The following is a 23,789-nucleotide window of genomic DNA, read 5'->3' on the forward strand; positions in this document are numbered from 1 at the left end:
ATCTATTCAGAGCCGCACGGTAAAGCATCCTAGAGCACTGCATAAGCTGAGTCATTTTTACTTTATGATGGGGAGAGAAGCGCACCCAGTGATTTAGTAGCCTGCCCAAAGCTAGATCTCTGACTCTGAGGCTGTAACCACACTGCCTGCTTTGTGCGGAGGAGAATCACGAGGATAGGGATGAGGCCAGGATTTGTGCCAACTCACATACAATAATGCGAGCAATACTGTCCAGGAGCAGAGACAAACCGTGCACTCAAGTCTTCCGTGTTGGGTGGTGCATGCACGTGTGCACATGCGAGTGCAGGTCAGACAAAGAAAGGGGGGAAAGAAGCAGAAGTTCTGTGATGGATCAATGCTCCTCGAATCCCTGAGCACAGCAAGCTAGCCCCCATGGACACCTCTCCCTTACATACCCATCGCTGTAAGCTGCTGCAGCGGCTGCAGCGGCCGTGGCTGCTGTTGCAGTAGCAGGCTGTGCATATCTGTAGGCTGCATATCCACCCTGCAGGAGAGAAGAGAACTGACTTTACAGATACCTGTCCACCCATGGAGAGTATAAAAAAAATATTAAAAAAAAAAGTCACACACGTCACAAGGAAAGGAAGTGTTTCAAACTGCATCAGCTCCCATGTCATGTCTATCACAAGCATCTCCCATTAACTCATGTATATTCCTTTCCTTAGAGGGACCAGGGAGGCCCTTCCATTATCCTCTTTAGCAAAAGGAATACCCTAAAGGAAGACTGAGCATTGTTACAACCCTACAGAAAATGCAATTTGGCATGGACGAAATGGAAACTAGGAAAGACCTGGAATCTTGCATGCAGGTAATTTTTATGACCCCTTCCTCTTAAGGATGGGAAATCTGAGGTGGACACTTTCTAAGAAGTATTTTAGAAAGGGAACCATTCAGAGAAATTCCTACTTTTTTTTTCTACCCTCTCTCTTTTACAGCCAGGAAAACCCAAAGGGCTAGAATTTAATTGGGTCCACATGTGCAAAAGTATCAGTAGTCAGAGAAGGTGAAAAGTAATCAGGAAAAGATGGTCAGAGAAAACAGTCCCCATTGGTTTCAGGGCTGTCAACAAGCAAACCAATATTGAGGCCAGCCAGACTGTTCTCCCCTCCTCTCCATCTAAGAAGGTCAAGAGAATTATTCCAGAACAGTCTGTTCTGCTGGTGTATTTCTGCCCATGCTACACACCTGTAGCAAAGGTGATCAGAGGTAGTTACTAAAAATGTACTTAACAGCTGTGTTGTCAAAATGTGAATTCTGACTCAAGAGAAGACCTGTGAGTGTCCTCCTGAAACTCCCACAAGGAGCTCTTGGGGCAGAGCAAGGCCTGCAGTACTGGAAGACCAAGGCCAGCCACCTTTCAGATCAGGGACAAAGGTGGCATAGCAGGCAGCAAATAGGGCTCTGAAGCCCTGGTTAGATCTTTACTGTATTTCTGAACACTTTTTTTTAACTTGGGGGTGAAGGCTTGGTAAATGAACCATAGTTTTGACTTTCTAGAAACACAATGAGCCATAAAAAACATCAGAAAATTCCAGATTGCTTCTAGCTTTTTTTTTTTCCCTTTTTTCTTCCAATTGACATTTCGGGGTTTCAAGGACCAGAAGGCAGAGTTATGCTCTTCACCTACAGAATAAGCTCAACATACCTCTACCACTTCTTCCCTATGTATCTTCTGCATACATGTAACTAAGAGTACAAGATCAGCTCCACTACAGAACTGTGTCTTTGCTCAACAGTGCTCAATCTGGACCTGGGTAGCTTTTAAATTAGAAGTAGTGATTTTAAATTAATATTGGTTTCTTTCATGAGGCCTGCATTGGCCCTGTGAAGGCTGATGTGCTATCACATGTTTGCAGACCCTTTGCTACTCCAGAGAAAAGGGAGTTGCAGCCTCTTCAATCTTCCAGTTAACAGGAGAAAAGGCAACACAGATGTAAAAAGCAACACCTGTGAAACATCACCACATGGCCTGGAAAAGATGCCACGTTACAATTTAGCCCTTTTAATCTCACCTGGCTGTTTCAAATCCTGCATTTTGGATTGATGGTTGGGGATATTGAGCTTGGTTTTGCCATGCTATGATTGTACCGCCAAGTAAAACATGATGGAGGCCAGAGGAATGAGGTGCAGCCTTAATCCAAATCCAACCTTCATTAACCTCACCAAATTAAGACAAAACTTAGTATCAGTGCCACTGCAGTATTCCCCTTAGGCTATATGCTTCCTGAACCCTTGGTGTGTCACTTGGGCACAGTGTAGGAGGCACTTTCTCCAGGCACTACCCTCCGCAGGGCAGCTGGCCTTAGCAGGCACCCTTGATTTCCACTCTGCCCCATGCTTCCGCACTTGCCAGTCACATCTCAGACCAGAAGCTGCTTCAAATGTGCCTGGCACATCAGCTGAACATGATAGCAAGATGCAGTTTGAAACCAAAAAGGCTTATCATATAATTGTCTTTTAACTCATGTCTCTCATAAAGGAAAATGAAACAGAACAAAACCAAACCAACCAACCAAACAAACAAACAAAAAAAAAAAAACCAAAAAAAAAACCCCAAAACCCAAAAAACAAAACAAAAATAAAGAAGAAGAAAGAAGGGTTGGAATCAGGTGTGGGAGGGGAAATGGAGTAACATTTATTAATCAAAATTAAAAACTAAGCATGCTGACATCTGGAGCTAGAACGACCAGCAAAGTCACCACGTTCAGACTCATATTGGCTAGTTCTATCCATCCCAGCATTCTCTTGGGACAGCAGTTCGCCCTAGGCTCTACCACAAGCTCAGTGAAGTACACAGCCTCAAGTACTAGAGCGTGCAGCCACAACAACCTGCTATTATGGAAACAGTCAGTCACCACTGGAGTTAACATTCCAACCTCAACGACTCCCGCAGCACCCCGCCCTCGCCCCCCAGAATGGCTCCCACCCTAGCCCTGTCCCACACCACAATGTTAATAATTATAACAAGCAATAACCCATCTGTTATATCAGAGAAGGGAACAGAGACTCCACTGAGAGATTTAGAGCGGGATGTTAACATTTCTTCAGTCAACTGCACAACAAACAAACAAACAAAAAAAAAACAAAAAACAAAAAAACAGGAGAAATAATTCATTGGAGAAATGAAGTTAAGAAATAGCTGACGTGTATTGCTTTTTAACCATGCACTGATGCAAGATTGAAGCTACTGGTTATTTAAAAAAGGAAAAAAAAAAATCTCGGGATAGAGGTACACACATACAGGCAGACCTGCTCATTTCAAAGCAATCTGCAAAGTCTACTTATGTGTACTTCAAATAAAACCAAAAATGGGGATCATAATGGCCATGGTGCATTCCTGTCATAGGAGCAATGAGTGTGGACAACTGGGAGATTTCTGAGACGGGATGTATTTAGCATGACCGGCAGGTCCAAATACACCAAATAGGGTGAAGGAAAGAGGAAGAACTGTTGTAACTACAATTTGTTTTTACATAAACCCTTTCAACAAGCTCTGGGACTGTACAGAGCAGGCACTGCACAGGTTGCCTTACCCAGCTGATGCTCCTGTTCTCCATAACCCAGGATCCACCTATATAATTCAATAAATGCATCTAAAGCCTGTTCAGCTTGTCCAAAGCACCAGATACTTTCTCCTGCTATTCCTGTTCACACAAAACTTGTAACTGATATGCAGAGCTCATCTGCAAGGTCCTAGGAACCCTAGTGATTTCTGGTGCCACCCACTTCAGGTACTCCAGTAAATAAAAATTTTAACAGCGTAGAGCATCTGCAACCACAGCAACAAAGAGGGAAAAATGAAAGAAAGAATTATCAAAAAAAAAAAAAAAAATTAAAAAAAGGAACAAAAAAAGGCCCCTGCCAGCTTCAACACATTCCTTCAGTGCCACAGCCAAACTGCAACAGAAGAAACCAATGAGTGGTATAGTGCCTTAAACTCAGGACAGCCATGCAAACTCCCACTCCACCTATTTGATTCCACAGGGACAGGTTACCCATACAGGTCCAGCTTTTAAAAATCTTCAGTCTCATCTCAAAAGAAGTAAGTGTGGCTGAGCTTCTTGTGAAGAAATGTCTGAGACATTTCTATCAACGGGACAGCTGAATTACTGCCTCCATAAGGGAATGGGAACTAGTGAGAAGGCTTATGCATTTTCACTGGGCATAAGAAACAATCAAAAGGACTGTGCAAATTAAGATTAGCCCTTTTTGGTACAGGCTTTTAGATTGTCTGGGGACCATGTGAGAGAAGTGAACACCAGCCTAAATGCTGCTTATCTTGATTCAAGTTCTCTTTCTCTGTCTATCTGGCATTCCAGTCTTGCTGGGGCTATGCTGCATCCCTTTCCCCATGTAGTCTTTGAGCCTACAGATCTGAGCTGTCCAAGAGCTGTATTGCTTGGGTATGAACAAAAGCTCAAATTTAAAATTACTCTTCTGTGATGTTATTGTCCTTGGCTCATCAACATTAAATCAAATTTACTTTAAATTCCCCCTTTAACATTAGATGGCAGCTTTTTCAGTACTGTCTTGTATTTTCTGAAATAAGACAAACATGGGAAAACAACATCTACAGGAAGCTGCAATCCCAACTAAAGCAGCATTCCAATTACTGAGTATGTTAATGAAAATAAATTAGCATTTTATGCAGTTCAGCTCAAGTACATCTTCTCCTCCACTCTTCAAGTCCACATCAGGTGATCAATCCAAAGTGAGCAAGAAGCAATCCAAAACTAGAGCTTACTATGCCAGTGTGGTACAAATCTCCCTTTTCTTTTTCCCTTCCTGCCTTAGAAGGCCACATAAACTAGGTCACTGCCCTCTTTACTCCAAAGACTCTTTCTGCCCCGAGGACACAAGTGTGTCTATAACCCCAGAGAAATATGGAACTCATGGTACCAGTTATGTACATTTTACTGCTTGCCAGGTTTAGGCAGCGAGGCCAATTTTAGGGTCTTTTATTTGTCATCTCTCAGATGTGTCTTCTCCACCCCCATAATTCCATACAACAGAAGTTAAGAAGCAGAAAGGGCTAGAACCGCTTCTGGTATTCCTGTATTAGAAGGGTGGCATACGTGCACCAGGAATGAGCATGAATGAATTAGAAGAGGTGACAGGACAACGGTGTCCATTGCAGCAGGTGCTTCTACATGGTAATGGGACAAGCATGACCTTGTTAACCTTTCCACTGAATTAAAGTTTTGTTGGTTTTTAGTTTTTTGGTTGGTTTTTGTTTGGTTTTTTTATTCTGAGTGAAATGCCACTTGGTATGAATCTGGACACACGCCACCCTGCTGCAGCGGGGGCTTGGCTCACACGTGAGTCTGTGCTGCTCTAAAAAAGCCTCTGTTCCCATCTCTAATGTGGTGCTGGAATGGTTAGTATAATTCAGTTTTTTCCACTGCAATCCACAATCTGATTGGTTGGCAGGTCACACTGGCACTCCTACCTGAGGTATTTTAGCGCTAATGATTGGTTCCTGTAAGACTATTCTATAACAGAACACAGGAAGAGCAGTTCAAAAAAACACAGCTGTGGAAAGAAACAATCATACAAACAGCCCACAGTGGGGCTCACCAGCCTTTTCTTTCCAGTGGATGCAAGCACGCTTTTCACAGGCAGGAGCAGTCTTCGCACAGGTGGGTTTGTTTGGGTTTCCCCCCCCGCCACCCAGATTGACCCCATTGTAGAAGAAAGATAACCTTTCTTATGATCCGAAATGAAGCCCTCTGCATCCTGGGGCAGGTTGTTTTATCAATTCAGGTGTCTTGCCAGAGTGGGACGCATCCAACAACAGATGGAATGCCTTCTTCACAGAAGAAATGGCTAGCAGGATGGTTGCCCCAGGAAAGAAAAAAGGAGTGAGGAAAAGGAGGAGGAGGAAAATGAGAAATCTGTGCATAGCATTATGCAGAAAAAGCAGCCCAAACTTGGGACACTTCCTTTTCATCCTGCCTACCTTTAATCACTCCCTGCCAGCTCAGCTCCTTTCCACAACCCTATGGACTCAGAATTCTTAAGAGAACCTCGATTTAACTTCCCCCCAGTCCTAACTGAAAGATCCTCTGCCATACCTTCCGGAATCTGGGTAAACCTATTGCAGCCACCAGAGGGATAGAAGCACTGCAGTGAAAAGCACAACAAATCGGTGAGACACAGGGACACTGAAGTCATTCCACCTGTGCCAAGCAAACTGTTTGGAAGGGCAACTTCAAGTTTGGATAATAACTTTTTCCTGAGCTCCATTGGAGGGCTCTGGCCAGCAATAACATAGGAAAATGCACCACCATCGACTTGATGCAGTCCTCTCTTCCATCATCCTGCTTTCTGACAGTGACACCACTGCCACCAACAGCAAAGTCATCAGAAATCCACTTAATGGCTCTAACCTGACCCAGGTGCTTGGCTTTGTGTTACGTGATGCTACTGCTCTGCAGCTCCAAGTGGTTACACGTGTTCTTCACTGCTGGAGTTTCTGTCCTTACATGTTATATAAGCCTCTCCTCCCCAACAAAAGCTCTGAAGAAGCTTTCTCAAAAATAGGGAGCAACCCTGGCCAGACTTCCTTTTCAACATGGCAGCCTTTTACATGCCACACTCTGTGGGAAGAGGCAGTAAGCACCACTCATTTTCTTGGTTACATGCCATAGCAAAGGCAGTGTCTGTAAAGGCAGTGTTTTAGGAGCAAGACAGGAAAATACAGAACCTTCTGTAGTCCTTGACACAGCTTTATAAAGAAACACTTGACTAGGCAGATGAATCTTTAAAGCATTGCATGCATGACAGTATATGGAAGAGTGAAGAAATGCACGCAGCTCTCTCTCTCTCAGAGAGCACATCTTCCAACTGCTCTGCCTGGGTTGGAGAAAGCACCCGTCCAGAACTTGATCCTCCATATAAGACAACAAAATCCAAAAGCTAGCTCCATCCATACATCATCCTGAGTCTAACCCCAGGGTCCTCTTTATAAATGGCAGGAACAGCACCTTCAAAAGAGCAGGACTGTGAAATTTGTGCTGACAATTGTGTTACTACCCAAACTATACAAAACTTCCCAGCTCCAGAGAGCTATGACCTACAACGCCACAAGTGGGAACTCTGATAAAACCAGGCAGGCTATGAGTTGCAATGGCAACTGAACATTTTGGCTTTGAAAGGCCAGTTCCTACCATATTCCTGCCCTGCAACAGCTATCCCTTGGAAAGGAAAGCACTTTTCTCACTGGCCAGTTCAAATACCTCCATCCACAACCCACCTATGTACACACAGACTCCCTGGGGATTTGCAATACACACTGACTGGATAGGACAAAGACAATGACAGGACAAAGTCTCCTGTGGTATAATAGCTAATTCCTAATTCCCAAATAGGAGGAGGCTGCTGACTCTTGTAACCGAACATTTCCACATATTTGTACTTTACAATTCTCTGCAGAGGTGAGAGAATCTAGCCTGTTTAGGTGCCATTCCTACCAGCAAAATGAGATGTCAGCTTTCACTCTAGCATCTCAGCCTCCATTTTTCATCAGTCCCAGTGTCTTCCCCAAAGGGATAATCTCCACATCCCAGTGGCACATGAACATTTTTAAACATGCAACTTTTTCAGTGTAGTGTGGGCTACACAAATCAAACCCAAAAGGGACCCAAGAGGGAAGAGAAAGGGGAGGGAAGAGGGGGAGAAGGAAAGGGAAGGTCTGAGGCTAAACCAGTCCTGTTATTTTTATATCCAAATTATGTAAATGAGAGAAGTGTTGAGAGAAATTTTAATTTGCTAATCATCTCTCAGGTTGATTAGTACCAGTGTGCATGTGGGGGACAGGACACCCAATAAACTGACCCTGGCAATGATCAGGAAACCCAAAGGCTTAGGTCTTGCACCCAGGAGCAAGCGCAGTGACAGAGAAGCATGCTTGCATTCCTAAATATATAAATATATATATCCACAAGGAAGAAGAAAATTAAAGTAAATGATATTTAAAAAACCAAACCAAACGAACAAACCAAAAGAAAAAGAAAAGAAAACAAAAAAAGGCTGGCTTGTCAGGGGTTGGGGACAAAGAAGGCTCTGGTGTGTGTACTTACATAGAGGTCAGCACCGTAAAATCCGTCCTGGTAAACCACACTGCAGAAAATCCACACAAAAACAAAAAACAAACAAAAACAAAAAACCAAAACAAAACAAAAAAAAACAAACAAAAAAACAAAAGAACAGAAAACACATTCCGGTTATTGAGGACGGCAGCATGCACATGCGTTTTACACAGGCAGGTGATGTATGAATCCACAACCTGGGCTTTTGGCAGGAGCAAATCAGCAAGAGAACGTGTGTGCGCACGCACGGCTCCAAGTCATCTTCCACGGCATGCAAAGGGGGAAGGGTGGGCAGAGGGGGAGACAGTATGCAAAGGAGAGACGGAGGGGAACCACCATCTTGTACAGTAAATATTGACTCAAAAAGATCTGACGTCCTGAAGAGAGACACAAGGGTTTAGAAACCTCCACTCTGGTTATTCTCCGGGAATGATTTTAGTTATCCCCTAAAACACATGGAAACATTGGCTTCATGAAGTGGGCTTATGAAATTGAGGAGCCCTTCACAGAAGGCATCCCACAGGGGCTGGAGTTACCTACGTCAGGAAGTGTGGTTCAGAGACTCGTGCCTGATAACATTTTTCAGGCTTCACAGGGCTGCATGACTTTTGTTTCTGACATCCATACATCACCTGCTTTTACCCTGCACATTAGACATGCGATAAGATTTGGCTGATCACACAAGCATGCAAAGTATTATTATTCAGCATCTTAAAGAACCGATGCAACACCTCAGGAAAACAAGTCAATCAATTCTGATCAAAGTAAACACAGAGAAATGTAATTGAAAAGAAAAAACCAAAAATACCCACAATGCATTGCTTTCACAAGCAGAGATAATGAGCTAAAAAGGTTACGTGACTGGTCCAAGATCCGAAAATCAAAAGGTGCAGTGGGAGTCCCTGGTAGTAATTACTTATTCCATAGCAGAGAGGAGCAACTGGAAGGGTTTCCATGGGATGGTGCTTTCTCTGCTTTAAGCCATAGTTTTGTTTCTCTCAGAACTTCAAGCACAAAAACTGTTAAACGGAGCCTGGGGTTCCCAAATAGCTGCTCTTACCAGAGCATTCCCTAGCATAAGACTACACAGCTCACTCTGGGGACAGGGGTTGGGGAAGGATGAGGAAGGAAGAGAGGGGATGCCCCCCACCCATTTGAGTTCAGCGTGTGCTTCACATACTGAGGAATTTCCTCCAGCTTTGTCCTCTGAAGAGCTCCACACAAACTCGCTCAAGGCTTTAAAAAGCATTAACCCCACCATCTGTGATGTTCATGGATCTGATGTGCATGACTTACCCATAGCATTAAGAAAAAAGAAGGTATGGAACACTAGCTATTCTTTTGACTATCATGTTTTACTCATCAGATGGAATGTGAAATGCTGCCAAGAGCCTGCCACCCTCAGACACCCACCTATTGTAAGGCACACACACACAAAAAAAGCCCAGCAGATCTCGCCAAAATTCTGCATGCTATTACTAAAAAAATAAAACAAAATAAAAAAAGAAAAAGTCTTGCAGTGTTAGCTACTGCTTGAATAATTTAGTCTTGCTGCCTTCCCCAGGAAAAGTACACTCCATTCCCAATGGACAAAGTTACTGTAGTGTCCAAGAGCGCTGGGAGCAGGTATGAAGATAGAGACCCTTGTTAGAGGAAGAGGGGAGCCACTTCAGCAGGGAGAAGCAGGCCATAAGATCATGTTTGTTGAAGCTAAATTTTTACAACCACATAACAAAGAGTTTGGCTCCTGGGACAGTGACTTACATTGCTGGGTTCTCTATCTAGGACCAGGAATGTTTTAGCAGTGATACTCCACCTGCTCCTGCAGGAAAGGCAAACGCACGACAGAGGAAGTGACTTGGTTTATGAACAGGTTAGCAGTTTTAACAGTTATTCCAAACACAGTCAGTTGGATGAACATCAGCATTACCACATTGGATCAGGCCACTATTTCTATTAGCAAGAGACGCTAGCATCAGCTCTCCAGAGAAAACTGCAAGGAACACTAAAGGTAAAGGTAAAAGTAAGACTTGCTGGATCCAAACACCCAAACACACATGAATCCTCCATCTCTGCTTTAGTTAGGATTTGACTGACGTCAGCTTCCAGGGCTGAAATTTAGCAAGGTTTATTTACATGGTAGAATATCCATATTTGTGATTCTTAATGCTAGCAAAACCAGATAATTCCTTCATCTGAGAACCACATTCCGGTTATGTAGCTTGACCAGAAGTATTAAACAGTCTGGCAGCCAGTCAAATCTTGGTGCAATCTGTGAAAAGCCTACTAGCTGTGCTAAAACACATCCAAGGGAAAAAGAAACAGGCTGGTTTTGTAAAGTAGCCAGCATATCATTTAGGTGTACCAACAGCTGACTGTTGTGTTGGAAAAGGAGCGAAAAAAACCACAAATCTGTCTGCTGCCCTGTATCTAGTCCTCTAGCTACTGTGGCTTCAAATCAGTGACTCTCATATATATTTACACTCCTAGATGAAATTACTCTTTACTATGGCAAGTCTATTCCTCATATAGGTACTTAATGACCATGCACAAGTCAATGACTAACCTATAGTTTGGGAAATAAAATTTATCAAGCTTATTTAACTTTGAGAGTTTTACAGTAGGTAATTTTTTTTCAGACCGTCTGGATTCTTTCAGCTTTTGGTCTGAAGTGTTATTTGTTAGCATTCTCATTTAAAAAGCATGGCTGCTACAAATCAGGGCAATATTCCAGTACAGTTTTTACTTGTGCTTTATATCAGAGGTTATAATGTCTCCTTATTTCTACCAAGTGGCACCTCAGTTAAAACTGAAGGTTGCATTAGTGTTCAAAGTCAGGTTCAGATGACTATCTAACTCACCTACAATAGTCTAAGCAGTTGCTTTCTGAGGTCCCAAAACCCTTCTCTGGATAAACAACCATGGCCATGCATAAGTATGGGCATTTTACATATGCATTAGCAAATCTTGAGTTCTTGAAATAAATATCAAAACTATAAAGAGCTATGATTTCTTGCACCTTCCTCTGGTTTAGCATTTGACACTGTCAAAACTTACTCTACCCTGGATGGTGCTCAGGTCTGATCCAGTATGGCAATACCAATGAGCTTTTATTAATCTACATTCTGTATTTTTAAAATTCTGCTAAGCTCTCAAACGCAGTGATATCATTAAGTTTTGTAACTTAAACACCACTGAGGTTTGGGAAAAAAAAATTCCTTCTATCAGGTTTGAGCTAACCTGCAGCTTACTTTACTGTCTTCTTCCACATTACTCACTTTGTCTTGGTCATTCATGTTGCTGACTGATCTTATGGTGCTATCTTTCCACTGGCCAGGAGGAAAGTAACCAGTGGAGGGCAAGATGTCAGGAACGTGTGCCTCTCCCTGACCCCATGGAGGTCAACAGTGCCCACACGGAGTGGTGGCTGTCCTACAGGTTACTGCAACACGGAACTGTACAGCACATTTTGTATTATTCCACTAGGAATCCAATTTGTTCCACAAAGCATCTTGCAGAGACTCAGACTATGATGACAAAAACGACCAGTAGTAGGTAATTACATCCCACTGTTTGGGACTAGGGACAGTTCTGGGACTCTGTGAATCTGCCTTCCTTACTGGCGCCCTGTAAATGTTTACTAGGTAGTATTCTGCCCATGAAGACATGGGATAAGTCAGCAGGGTCAGAAAAATTTAGTGCAATACCAGTAAACACAGACATGAGACAGTATTTGGAAGGGCTAATCATTGGAGCCTGGCTCATATATCAAATGAAAATAAACCTTTTACATGGGACTCAGGCTGGATTTACACCAAAGACAGGGCCTTCCCAGTGCCCCACTCATGACAGCCTCTGGCTAGGAATGCTCTAGCTGTTACTCCCAGGGATGAAAAGCACATTCCCCCTCCCTGGTGCAAATATTTCATATTCTACTAGATGGAAGCACTTAGCTCAGCTTTGCTGCTTTGTGTCACTGTGGAGCACTCCCCAGTAAAATTGGACTGGGCCATTTTAGGAGCAATAGACAGACAAGTTACAGGTCAGAGGCTCTGGATAGAGGATAGAGAATGAAAACAAGGGAATGGTGGCAAAAAAGTGGATTTGAAAACCCAGAAGAAACACTCTGTTCAGAAGGCCAATATTTTGACGAGAGGTTTCATTTAAAGTCTTCTGGTGAATTAAATACAAACATTGCCAAAATTGCCAAAGAGCAAAGCTAGACAGATACATGAGCACTGCAGCTTGCTTCCTGGAGCTCCACTTTAAATATCAGACTAGACTCTAAAAGCGTCACAGTAGCTCTCATCACTTAATCTGCTCCAGAAGGTATTGTGAGCTTATCCAGCACAGATCAGGCCAGCTCCCTGCACTGATGTGTATGGATTCCACTTTCCTTCTTAATAAAAGATTTTTTTTTTTTTCCTTCCCTTTTGGGCCTAGTGTAAAGGAAAAGAAGGGTCAATCCACATCTCTGTGCTGGAGGATTAGTTTCTACTCCTTTTCTTTCTGAGAACATTGCCTGGAAAATATGGCAAGTAGAACTCGAGACATTATGATTAAAGCATCCTCAAAATCAGAAACAAAACAAACAAAAAAGACAGTTTGGAAGGGATTTGCTGATTTATCTGTCATTCCACCACATTTAAACAAACCAACAAAAACCCAAACCAAAACTCACATACAGACCTAGTTCCCTCTACTTTTAAACAGCAGAATAACTCCTTTGTAACAGCCTTTTTTTGCACTGCATTACTAGTGAAAATCTGAGGGCAAAGAATGCTAATGCCGCACATTTGCCATTGCTTCATTGCATTATCATTCTCTCTACATCCCAAACGCTCCCAGCTTTAAATTAATGGACTTGATTAATCTTTGTTTTAAACCTTTTTAAACCGTCTCCAACAAAGAAAGCAAATCCATTGTGGGTAACTGGCTCTTCTGTGTCCTACTGCCAGATGGTGAGAAATGAAGGTAATGGATAATATTCCTCATTCCTGAATATGGAAACACAAATGGAGTACAAAGAGCAGAACTTTTTCAGGAATTTTAGATCTTCTCTTTGTGTCCTTCTCAGCAGCACTGTAACATATTGGTTCAATGGATGACAAATACCATATACAGACAAATTGAGAAATCATGAGAAGGAACCCATCAGCACTTAAAGCTGTTGCAAGTACTGAAAATTGTTTCGGTCAAAAACTTAACATAGAAAAATTTAGATTTGCCCCCACTGGGTGCCAACATGTGCAGAATGCTCTGGCACTAGCAAGATCTTGACTCTCACCATCCAGACAATTTTAGGGTTTTTTGTTAACTGATTAGCTACTTGACACATTTGTGCAGAGCACTCTGCTCTTGTGACCAGTGCTTACCCTGGGTAGGCAGGGATGGCCGTGGGAGGGACTGCCCGCACTGCCCCGTACACTGTCCTTCCTCGGCCCCTCAGATGGGCGCCCCGAAACGCGGCGGCTGTGGTGGCTGCAGTTGGATAGGGGAAGCCTGGAACTGCGAAGATAGACAAGGTGGAAGGTGAAAAGGATACAAGCTCTGCCCCAGAGAACAACCACCTTCTTCAAACAAAGTTACACAACAGCTCCACAGCGGTGGGACATTTGGCATCAATCCTGCAGAAGGACATGCTTATAACCCAGCAAGCATCCCATACATACTTCCTGCTACACCATGGCTTTTGGGGGGAGAAGGGTTGCAGAGAGGTTTGGCATGCAAGAGGTTAATGTTTTGGCATGCCTTACCCACCCCAAACAGGGCTCAAATCCCCCCACCTTTCGATACTGCCATGCAGTCTGGTTAGAGTCTGAGAAGCATGGGGAGTTACTATCAATACAGCACGCAGTTCTTCCAAAACTGCAGAGGCTCTTTAAAATAATTTGTCAAGAGGCCCTTAAAGTCAACCAACTTACATCAGTCTCTTCCCTCCTTTCCCCTCCCACTCTTTGCCACCCAATCCTCTGTATGTTCATTTTAAAGCCTGAAAGACAAGATAGCCCATATAACAGCAGCAGCAATTTCCCATAAAGTGCCAGTTTACTGACAGCCCACCTTCATTTAACAAGTGTGACCAATAACTGGCACCACATATAGCAATGCCTCTAGTATTATGCTTTAAACTGAAGTAAACTGGCTCGTGATGAAATTTTGTAAAACCTCAGAGGCATCTGCAAACACGTCATAAACAGATACTGAGAGGAAACGAGTCCCAGGGCACAATCCCAACCCAGCATGCATCCAGGTGCATGCCACTAGGGGCCCTGCAGACCCGTGGTTCTGCAGCTTGTATAATATGTACTTTAGGGATTTGTCTGTTTGGTTCCTTCCATTTCAATACAGGGAGGGGAGCAAGGGAATGGCCTACTCCTCATACACACCCTCCCCTTGTTCTGCAGCCTCCTTGTCATTCAGAAGGACCCAGTCAGCAGTACAGCAAGTCACTGCAGATGAACAAGTTACAGGAACTGCACACTAGAGTTTGGCTCAAGATAAACTCATTACCAGCATGACCCATCCTTTCAAGTATATATTATACAGACTGGAGAGAAGAAGGGTAACAGGTCATCATTAACTCAAGCACAGTAACAGCACAGAGGCCATTGGGGGCTACTTACTGATTAAGGGAATGTAAGTGTTAATACCCCCCCTTCCTGACAGGGGCACTGCGGCGTCATTGCCCAGCGAGACATCTGCTTGAAAGCTGGATGCTAATTTAATTAAAAAAAGAATGAAAAACAAAAACAAAACCATAAAAAGGTTAAAAAGAAACAGCAGATTAGGAACATAAACAAACACCACTGCAGTTCAATGGCAGAAGTGGAAGTGTCTACTTAAGCTCTACCTGCATATAACTCAGGGCCGTACACCGCTCCAACCACAGGACTCAACTTCCAACCTGAAACAACAAAGACTGCAGTGAATGCCAAAATCTACACCAAGAGAAGGAACGGGCAGCGTGGGTAGGGGGAATGTTCTCTTGCATGCGCCCCAGCTTCACATGCACAGCTCTTTCCAATTTCTGCTTAGCCTCAATCCCCCTTGGTGTAGATGGAGGCCAACTGCCCTTTCCTAATGTCAAGCTCTAGGTCCAGGTCACTGTATCGGAGGGAACAGCAAAACATCAGCTGATCCACAGAGGGCAGAGGCACTGCTGTGGGAATGCCAACTACCTTATATGCATATTTGCCATGAGCACCATGCGACCTGGCATTCCCTGGAGGAGCCTTGCTGCCAGCTCCTCCCTACTTTCACTGGGAACACTGCAGATACAAGTCCTTTCTAAAGCCACCGGCCCAGACTATCATCTCAGGCAAGTCAAATTATAGCCTTGAATTTTCAAAACACCTTTCTGTCTTGTATGCTAGAGATCTGCTAAAAAGCAACAGTGTCTGAATTTCCTTACTAACTGCATTATGCAACTATAGTTCAATTAAAAAAAAAAAAAAAAAAATCATTCTGTTCATCTCACACTTTCTCCTCACTGTTATTTTAGTATTTCTCTCCTTTATGCTGCTTTTCAGGTGAAAGCCTTCACAGAGAAATTATTTCAATATAATCTGGATAATTGGCAAGGACTGCAAATCATCAAGATAAAACCTACAAGAAAATAGGGCTTAAAGAAGTATGGGTATGAGTTGGTACATATTTCCAGTCACATCTAGAAACCTGTCTTTACCCCCTCCATCTCTCTAATGAGGGAGAAAAGAGATAGAAAGCTAACAATGTGATCTGGGCTGGCTTACACAAAGCATTCCTTTCAGGAAAGATCTTAGCTGTTCAGCTAGCAATCACAGAGGCATTTTTATTTAAATAAATCTATACACTTCCTCTGTCTTGGAGCCCTGATGCACTTGCTGAACTTTTAACACCTCTAACCACTCTAGAACTTAAATGAACAACTCTGTGAACTGCAGTCCATCAACACCACCCCTTCACCTGCTGGCAGAGTATCAATGACAGATGCAGTGCAGGCTCCCTCTGCGAGTACAGGCACACTGCTACTGCACTGGTCACCTTGATGGCAAAATACTCCAGTGGTGGCAACAAGAGGACTGTCAACTCTTAAATTTAATAACAGTTGTACAGCCATAATTGCCAGTACTCCTTAAGCCTGGTCTAATACTAAATTTCTTTGCATAGCTTTAAAGCTGGCTTTAAACTGCTGGCTGCAAAAGCAGAATATTCTTGTACGTTATCACTTTCACAAGTAAGCCAAGTTTCCCTACCAAACAGACACATGCATGACATTTTCTGCCCTTGTTTTCTGGACAATATACCATGGATGCCTTCCCTTTTGCTACAAAATCTCCTAGTTCCTTCCAGGTACTGTGAGACCCAGAATCCCAAGCCTTTTGCTTGGCTATGTTTTCCCAGCTCTGTACCCAAGGTAAGATTTACTTGCAAGGGACCACTCAGTAAGTCAGCAGCACAGCAACATAAATTTTTATCTTCTGAGTCTGGAGTCCTACTTTGTACTCAAAACAGATTGTCACACCAGCTACTACCTGTATGCAGCTTCCTGCCTTGATGAAACTGTTTGGGAACATTTTCATACCAAAAATAACTTTGCTGCCCGTTTCAGGACAAAGACTCAAGATTCAAAATCTTTATCAAAGCAGCATCCAGTTCTGCTGGGACAATGACTTTTTATGCCATATATGCCTATGAAGTCAAATGACTTCACACAGAACCACCAAGATATCCCAATGGAACAGGATTCTTCACTACCCAAACGACTTGGTCTTTCTCTGTTTAGGTTCACTGGAAAATTCACTGAACACAGGCAGTCTGAAATAAAAAGCAAGCAAACAAGCAATGCAAAGCCTCTGTTTTGCTGGTTGCTTGGGGACAGGTGTACTTTTACAGATAGAACCTAAACTGAGCTATCTTAAGTCATTAAGGTAATTACTTAGATTAAGCATCTTAAGTTTTGTTTCTGCATTCATATTTAGATATCTACGTGATGGCAGTGAGACACAGGAGTACTGCACATCCCACCATATAGAATTAGCTTGCAGTAGTATGACAGGCAACCCACTGGCCCTTGGCACCTTCACCCATCTTAGCCACATGGGGCATATCCCTACTTCTCTCTGTCCCCACTTCTCCATCTGGCAAATGGTATTCCTCCACAAACACTTTTGGGTTACACTGAATGGTATAATGATACAAATTAGAGTTTGTGAGGTTTTATTGGTCCCTTTTGCTCCTGAGGAGAGGTCATGACTTTTCCCTTCTGTCTTTCTTCAAACGTTTCAGCTCATCACTAGGACAAACAGTCTCCCTTACCATTCGCGTAAGGCGTGACCATCTTCTTATTGGTCATCACTCTCGCAGTGGCGTTGTTAACCTAAAAGTAAAAAGGGGAGGGGGAGGAGAGGGAAGGAAGCACAGAACGTTAGGGAAAATGGTGAAAAACTCTCAGATACCACACACACACACACACACACACACACTATACTTCTCTGAGCAAAAAAAAAAATTAAACAGCTAATTTTACATTAATGCAATCTTTAAATTACTTTTAACAGTTGCCATTTAATTATAAAAGTTACAGCTAAACGTGGCATTTTAAAATTATGCATTAAACAAAAGGCCAACGAGAGTAAAGTGCAGATTCTCCACCACCCTGCCATTCCTAGGCACGGGATTATTTACGGCTCAGCAATCAAAAGGGCAAAGCCCTAGATGCTTTGTCCAGGTTCTCTTAGAGAGGCAGGAATAATTTCTGCAGCCCAGGGCAGGGGAACTGAATCAGGTGATGCACAAGCTCATTTGTTTCTCAAGCTCACCGCTGGAATTGGGGCCCAGCAGGTCACCAGCAGGACACTTGGGTAGAAAAAGGCAGCCTGGAGTCCCTCAGCATTAGATTTGAACTCCCAAGGCTTGAGGAAATCTCTGGAACATCACCAACTCTTTAGATGATCTACATTCACTGATTTACACCCATCATTTTCAGATCTTTTTCCAGATAATTTTTTCCTCGTCACAAATCTCATGGGACAAAAAGAATACATAGCAGCAGACCTGGATCATTTTTGGGTTTACTGTGCCCTCCACCCTCTTTACAGAGCACTGCACAGTTCCAAGCGGTTTGACTGCTCAAGCAAGTGGGGTGTTACCGCAGAGATGGTGCTGATAAAGAAAAGATGGACTAGTTTGGAAGCCAAGTTACTTCAGCCCCGTGTCAGCCTCAAAGCTCTTGCAAGGAGGGTGAAGTCTTTATGGATCATCAGTAGTTTATCAAAACTCATGTCCAATGGGAATGGAGGCCAGGGTGAAGAAGAAAAAAAATTGATACAAAAATAGAAGCTGCCTTAGGCCCTTGAGATGTATGGATGATGGGCGTACACAGGGTGGGGAGTCCACAGCTACATTTTACTCTTGTTTCAGACCCAAAACAATAGAAACATTACACATTTAAAAAAGAAAGAATGGGAAACAACAATGATGAGACTGAGAGCATGCAGTTAAACACACACAGATAAAAAAAAGAAAGAAAAAAAACACACCACAATTGATTCAGAGGGTGGGGAGGGGAGGAGTGAGGGGATAGGGTCTCACAGACAATCATTAGATGGAGCGAGTGCCTGAAATCAGCTGCTACAGCAAAGTGCAACACAAGCACTTAAAGGAAAAATTGCCAGAACCAATCAGAAACCACCAGTCAGCAAAGAGACCAACAGCTGCATTTAACTTAGTAAAGAAATAAACTGGGGAGGGGGCAGAAAGAAAAAGAGAGAAAAACAATAACAGCTACAAACAGGTCTCAGATAGAAAGAGCAGCAGAAAGAAGGGGCAGGAGAAGAGGATATGGGTGCATTAATAAAAACCAGCCAAACTGGAGTTCAGTAACTCTGAGTAAGATGTGCAAGGGGAAATCACCATGAAGTCAGTAATCAAACAGCTCAGACTGCTACAAAACAATATGTACATCCAAAGTCCAGGCGGCATTACTCAACAGCATTGAAAATAAAAGGGGGAGAAGGGGAAGGAGGTGGGTGGGGACAACAAGTCAAATCACATTTCATAGTGTTAATGTGAGATGGCAGATGGATTTTTTCTTTCTTAATTTTTTTTGTAATTTTAAGAAAAATTAAAAAAAAAAAAGAAAAAGCTTCTTCTCTAGCACTTTTGTTTCACTTACCGCCAACTCGTACCATCGCCAGCATTGTGTATAGTTACCATGGAAAGAGTGAGTCAAGTGAAGGGCCCTAAACGCTAAACCATCGGAAAGGGAAATAAAAAAACAAAACAAAACAGGAAAAAAAAAAAGGCAAAATATGCAGACATCTTACTCAAAAACGGCGGCTTTTGTGTTTCAGTATTTGTACTTTTTGGTTTGTGCTTGTTCTTTTTTTAAAGAAAGAAGGAGAGAGGGATGATGCCAGTTAGCCTTCAACACAGTGGAACACCAAACTGGTCAACACCAGACATGCCCAACATACGGCCTTGATGCCCAGCCAACATTAACCCTTCCCTTCCTGGTGGCGAGAGCTAGCAAACTTTAAGGATTAGCTTTCACCAACCCTATTCTTGACCATGGGCTGATCAAGAAACCAGCAGCGTATATAGCACAGCCCACTTGGGGCTGCTCCCCCACATGTCCCCACCCCTCCCACAGGCATCATCTCACACTTGCATGGAGGAGAACTGGCCTCAGAGGAAAGAGAGGATACTGGCCGGCCCCCTGCTTTCTTTTTTGGACACAGTTAGAAGTTGGACAGTACTCTTTCAGTTAGTTTTGTTCAGGCCTGGTAACAGGAAATCGGAGCCTTGCAAACTGAAGCAAAGGAAAAATCAAGACAGCAGAAGGGCAAAAACTTGGAGTGGGTGGGAATAAAACTTAATAAAAGAAGAAAGAAAAGGAAAAAAATACCCAAAACAACAATAAAAATATTCTGTAAAGGGTGTAAACTTCTGTACATTTCAGTGCAGGGAGGTGAAGGACACAGACACAAACACACACGCACACACGAGACTGGGATCCAAATGTGAAATAAGTGAGGCAAGACACAAAAAGAAATCAAAAGAATAAATATAAAGAAGAAATTGAATTACTGAAGACATGCACCTCGATTTTACGGCCCTCTACCACGGTGCCGTGTAATTTCTCCCTGGCCCTGTCTGCATCAGCACTATTCTCGAAAGTTACGAACCCGAATCCCTGCATGCAGCGGGAGAAGGGGGGAAAACATGCACATCGTTATATATTGAAATACTGATCTCTAGGTAAATAGAGAAAAAATATCACAGTATGAAATCGACATCAGCACAACTCAGCAATAACCTCCTAGAGTCACATTGTTGGTTCATGCATGTTTCATAAATGAAAGAAATTAAAATCAATAAAAAAGGAACTGTAATCATAATAAGAATAATAAGAGTAATTAAAAAAAAAAAAAAGAAAACATAAAAGCAATTGAGGCCAGACCAAAAAAGAAGTATGAAGTTACTCGAGACAATTTTTCATTTTGGTTTAGTTCGGTTTTTTGCTTAAAAACACTAAACTCTGCTCTGACACAAGCAAACTGGGTAAGCCCAAGTAGGGCTTCTCTCCCCTCTTAATGAACACACAAATTTTGTAGGACCCCCGTCCAACCCAGACACAGTACAAGACATCGAAACTGAGCAGCACTTTGTTCTCTTGAGAAACTGCTATGAGAGTGAGCAGCAATCTGAGGTCATGCCTGGCACCAGGAATTCTGCAAAGCTTTGGGCAAATTAAACACTGAACCTTACTTTTCACACCTGTAGCATGGAGACAGTAATAATTACCTACCTTAGAACACTGTTGAAAGGAAGGGCTCTTTGTAAAGCATCCCTTGTAAGCTCTTCAGGGCACACTCATGCCTACTCCTAAGCCTGTAACTTCCCCAATGATGCACGGGGCCCTGACAGTAAGCAAGGCTTCTAGGTGGCACCATAAAATAAGCATATGTAATGTGAAGATTAAGAGTATCACATACTGTACTTCCAGAATATTCCTGTCTCTGAGTACTGTGGTGGACTTGACTGTAAATCTAAACACCTAAATACTGATTCATTGGTCAAGGCAGGTTTTGTATGACACTGCTGACCCCCTGCTACCCATCTTACTCAGCTGTGTTCTGAGATGGGAACCTCTGCACTGTGGATAGCAACAGATCTCCGACTCGTTAGGATACAAAATTTCCAGAAAAATCAACATGCCCTGCTTGGAGAAACCACGTTTGGAGCCATGTTTTGGCTCAAGGACTGCCAAAACATCACTTTAGTTAGACAAATTCAAGTTTACCACGCCCATGAAGGCACAAGCAACACATGCCTGTCCTACACGTGCTCATGCTGCTGCCAGCTCATGCAGTGGTATAACAAGGCAGGGTAAGACACCATGCTTCCTTCCACAGAGCTGAGTGCACTGGCATTAAGAGAGAGCCAACATGACAAAATGAATTAGGATTTTAACTAGGAGCAAATGGCATCTTAATACAGACAACTGTGATGAGATACTCTTCATGCCATTAGAGAGAGTGGACCCAAACAAAAAGCATTGTTGCATTCTGCTTTCAGGACATTTTAACAACAGCAATAACTGGCTCCTGTGGCTTGGTATAAAGCAAATACCGCTTTAATGTACAGAGAGTAATCTCCACTGGCTCCACTACCCTCAGGAGCAGAACAACAAAGCTTATATTTGATGCAATGGAAACTCCCTCCTAATGTTAACTGAAGAGTGAGGTGATGAGAGTGATCTACAGCTATGCTTGTCAGAGAAGGGGCATGCTAGCCAGGCAACCTCCTTCATGCATCTTGGGATCAGTATGTATTTGGACTGGACAGCCCAAAAAAGAGATAGCATCTTGATTTCTAAGCATTGTTAGCAATTAGACACAAGCAAGCCATTATTCTTCAAGTGCTTTTTAAAGGTCTTTACAATACTAATCTGAACAGCCCAAGCTGTTTCAGTGACAGGCTGGCCTTTTACATCCACAGCTAGGTTTCCAGCACAAAACTGCCACAAATTTGTAAAACGCAGGGTGCTGGTTGTTGTTTTTTTGAGGGAGATGGTTTTTTTCCCCTCCCCCCTGAACAGCAATAATAAAGGATCTTAGCCAGTACTGCAATGCTGAGATCAACAAAAGCACTCCTTTGGGCTCCAACCCAATAATCTAAAGCTTCAGATAATTTAATTTCTCCAGCTATAAATAAAGAGCTATATAAATAACAAACTGATGCCTCTTTCAGAACAGCATAGAAGTTCCCTGTTTAAATGAATTAAAATCAGAGCTAAAAGACATAGGGGCTAATAAAACAGCCCAACTGCATGTAACTCTCAAATATGTTGCACAGAACTGAGGGGGTGCAGGGGGTGTAATAGCACAGCTGATTATGAAGGAATAGGGTACTGTGCCTGCTTTAAAGAGCCCCTACAGAGAAAGGTAAGCCTGAGAAAAAGAGCAACACCTTTCCCTCTGGTTCTGTATAATGGGGAAAAAACATCATTTAAAGGCTGGGGGAGGAAGGGAGGTAAAGACTACAACAGGAATCTCTATTTCCCTCTTCTCTTTTTGCATTAAAATTTCTGTTTGTTCTAGACAAGCCTGTGGAGAACAAATGAAATTTATGTCTTCAGTGATGATGTGAACTGAAAGCTGGAGTGCAGACGGAAAGTAATTCTTTAGACTTTAATCTGTGCAGGCTAGAACCAAACTAAGACTATTTTAATTCACATCTGTTGGCAATTAGTAAAGTCTGTATGGGATTTTTAAAAACTACATTATCATTAAGTATCTTTAACTGAGTAGGAATTTTCAGTATTTTTATTAAGTTAACTCAAGGTAGCATACGATCCACATGCAGACTATATGAATATAATTAAAGTGAATTAAACCAGAATTAATCTGATTCAGAACAACATAACTAATTAACCATATTTTATTGACAGATCAGCCCTTAGCTTGTGCAACTCTTTGTTGAGCACCATTTAATGTCAATGCTGAATTAATACTTTACATAGTTGACTATGGCAGTTAGCATTTGTGTCCTCTTGGTTTGCCATATTAATGCATCTCTTAGACATTCAAATTTTTATCAGGAAAAACAGGTGAGCCACACTTGACATTTTTGTTGTTTCTAAGTTTAAAAACTAGCAATTCGATATATATATACACACATTTTTGAAGTGGAAGAGAAAAAAGAACATACATATATTTTTTATTCCTTCTCACAGATGACCTGTAAAGAAGAGGGATTAATTTGTACCTAAATACATATGCAACAAACAGTTTTCAGTTTTCCCTCAGCAAGGTAGTCTTGACCTTGAAAGGAAAAAAAAAAAAACAAAAAACCTAAGCAAGAGGAAAAAAAAAGACGGGGCAGGTATCCAATATTTACTAGCTTAGCTTTATAGCAGATACTGGATTGCTCCACAGTAATAGGTATGGAGCCAGAGGAAGGGAAGATCCTAGAGGAAAACAATACTTAGGTTTTCTACAATTTACATTATACACATAGTTTGAGTTCAATAATGTTATGATAACAAGGCTGAAATTTTCAACAATTCCTCCCCACCAGCAACTGCCACGAACTTCTCCCATGCAGAAAATAAGTTTAACCCAGTGAACACTAAATTCCAATAAACATTTTTAGGAGTGGTAAGAAATTTGCAGTACCAGACTAACCCCT

At 42.5% G+C, this 23,789-nt stretch overlaps 1 protein-coding gene across 19 annotated transcripts in view; it reads right to left on the reverse strand.

Moving 5' to 3' along the window:
* RBFOX2 (RNA binding fox-1 homolog 2) overlaps positions 1 to 23,789 on the reverse strand; it is a 171,092-nt gene that overhangs the window by 8,052 nt on the left and 139,251 nt on the right. For 6 of the 19 annotated variants that reach the window (XM_059846315.1, XM_059846312.1, XM_059846310.1 and 3 more), the window contains 7 exons: positions 20,197 to 20,289; positions 17,412 to 17,472; positions 14,965 to 15,018; positions 14,738 to 14,830; positions 13,487 to 13,619; positions 5,471 to 5,513; positions 417 to 505 (listed from right to left, as the gene is read on the reverse strand). In XM_059846315.1, coding sequence (XP_059702298.1) covers positions 417 to 505; positions 5,471 to 5,513; positions 13,487 to 13,619; positions 14,738 to 14,830; positions 14,965 to 15,018; positions 17,412 to 17,472; positions 20,197 to 20,289 — 566 coding nt within the window. Of the gene's footprint in view, positions 1 to 416; positions 506 to 5,470; positions 5,514 to 5,734; positions 5,848 to 8,102; positions 8,143 to 9,806; positions 9,934 to 13,486; positions 13,620 to 14,035; positions 14,104 to 14,737; positions 14,831 to 14,964; positions 15,019 to 17,411; positions 17,473 to 20,196; positions 20,290 to 23,789 lie in introns of those variants that run through there. The other 13 variants (XM_059846326.1, XM_059846313.1, XM_059846311.1 and 10 more) reach the window with 11 other exon arrangements.

Source organism: Haemorhous mexicanus, chromosome 5, assembly GCF_027477595.1.
Source record: "Haemorhous mexicanus isolate bHaeMex1 chromosome 5, bHaeMex1.pri, whole genome shotgun sequence".
Classification (NCBI taxonomy): domain Eukaryota; kingdom Metazoa; phylum Chordata; class Aves; order Passeriformes; family Fringillidae; genus Haemorhous; species Haemorhous mexicanus.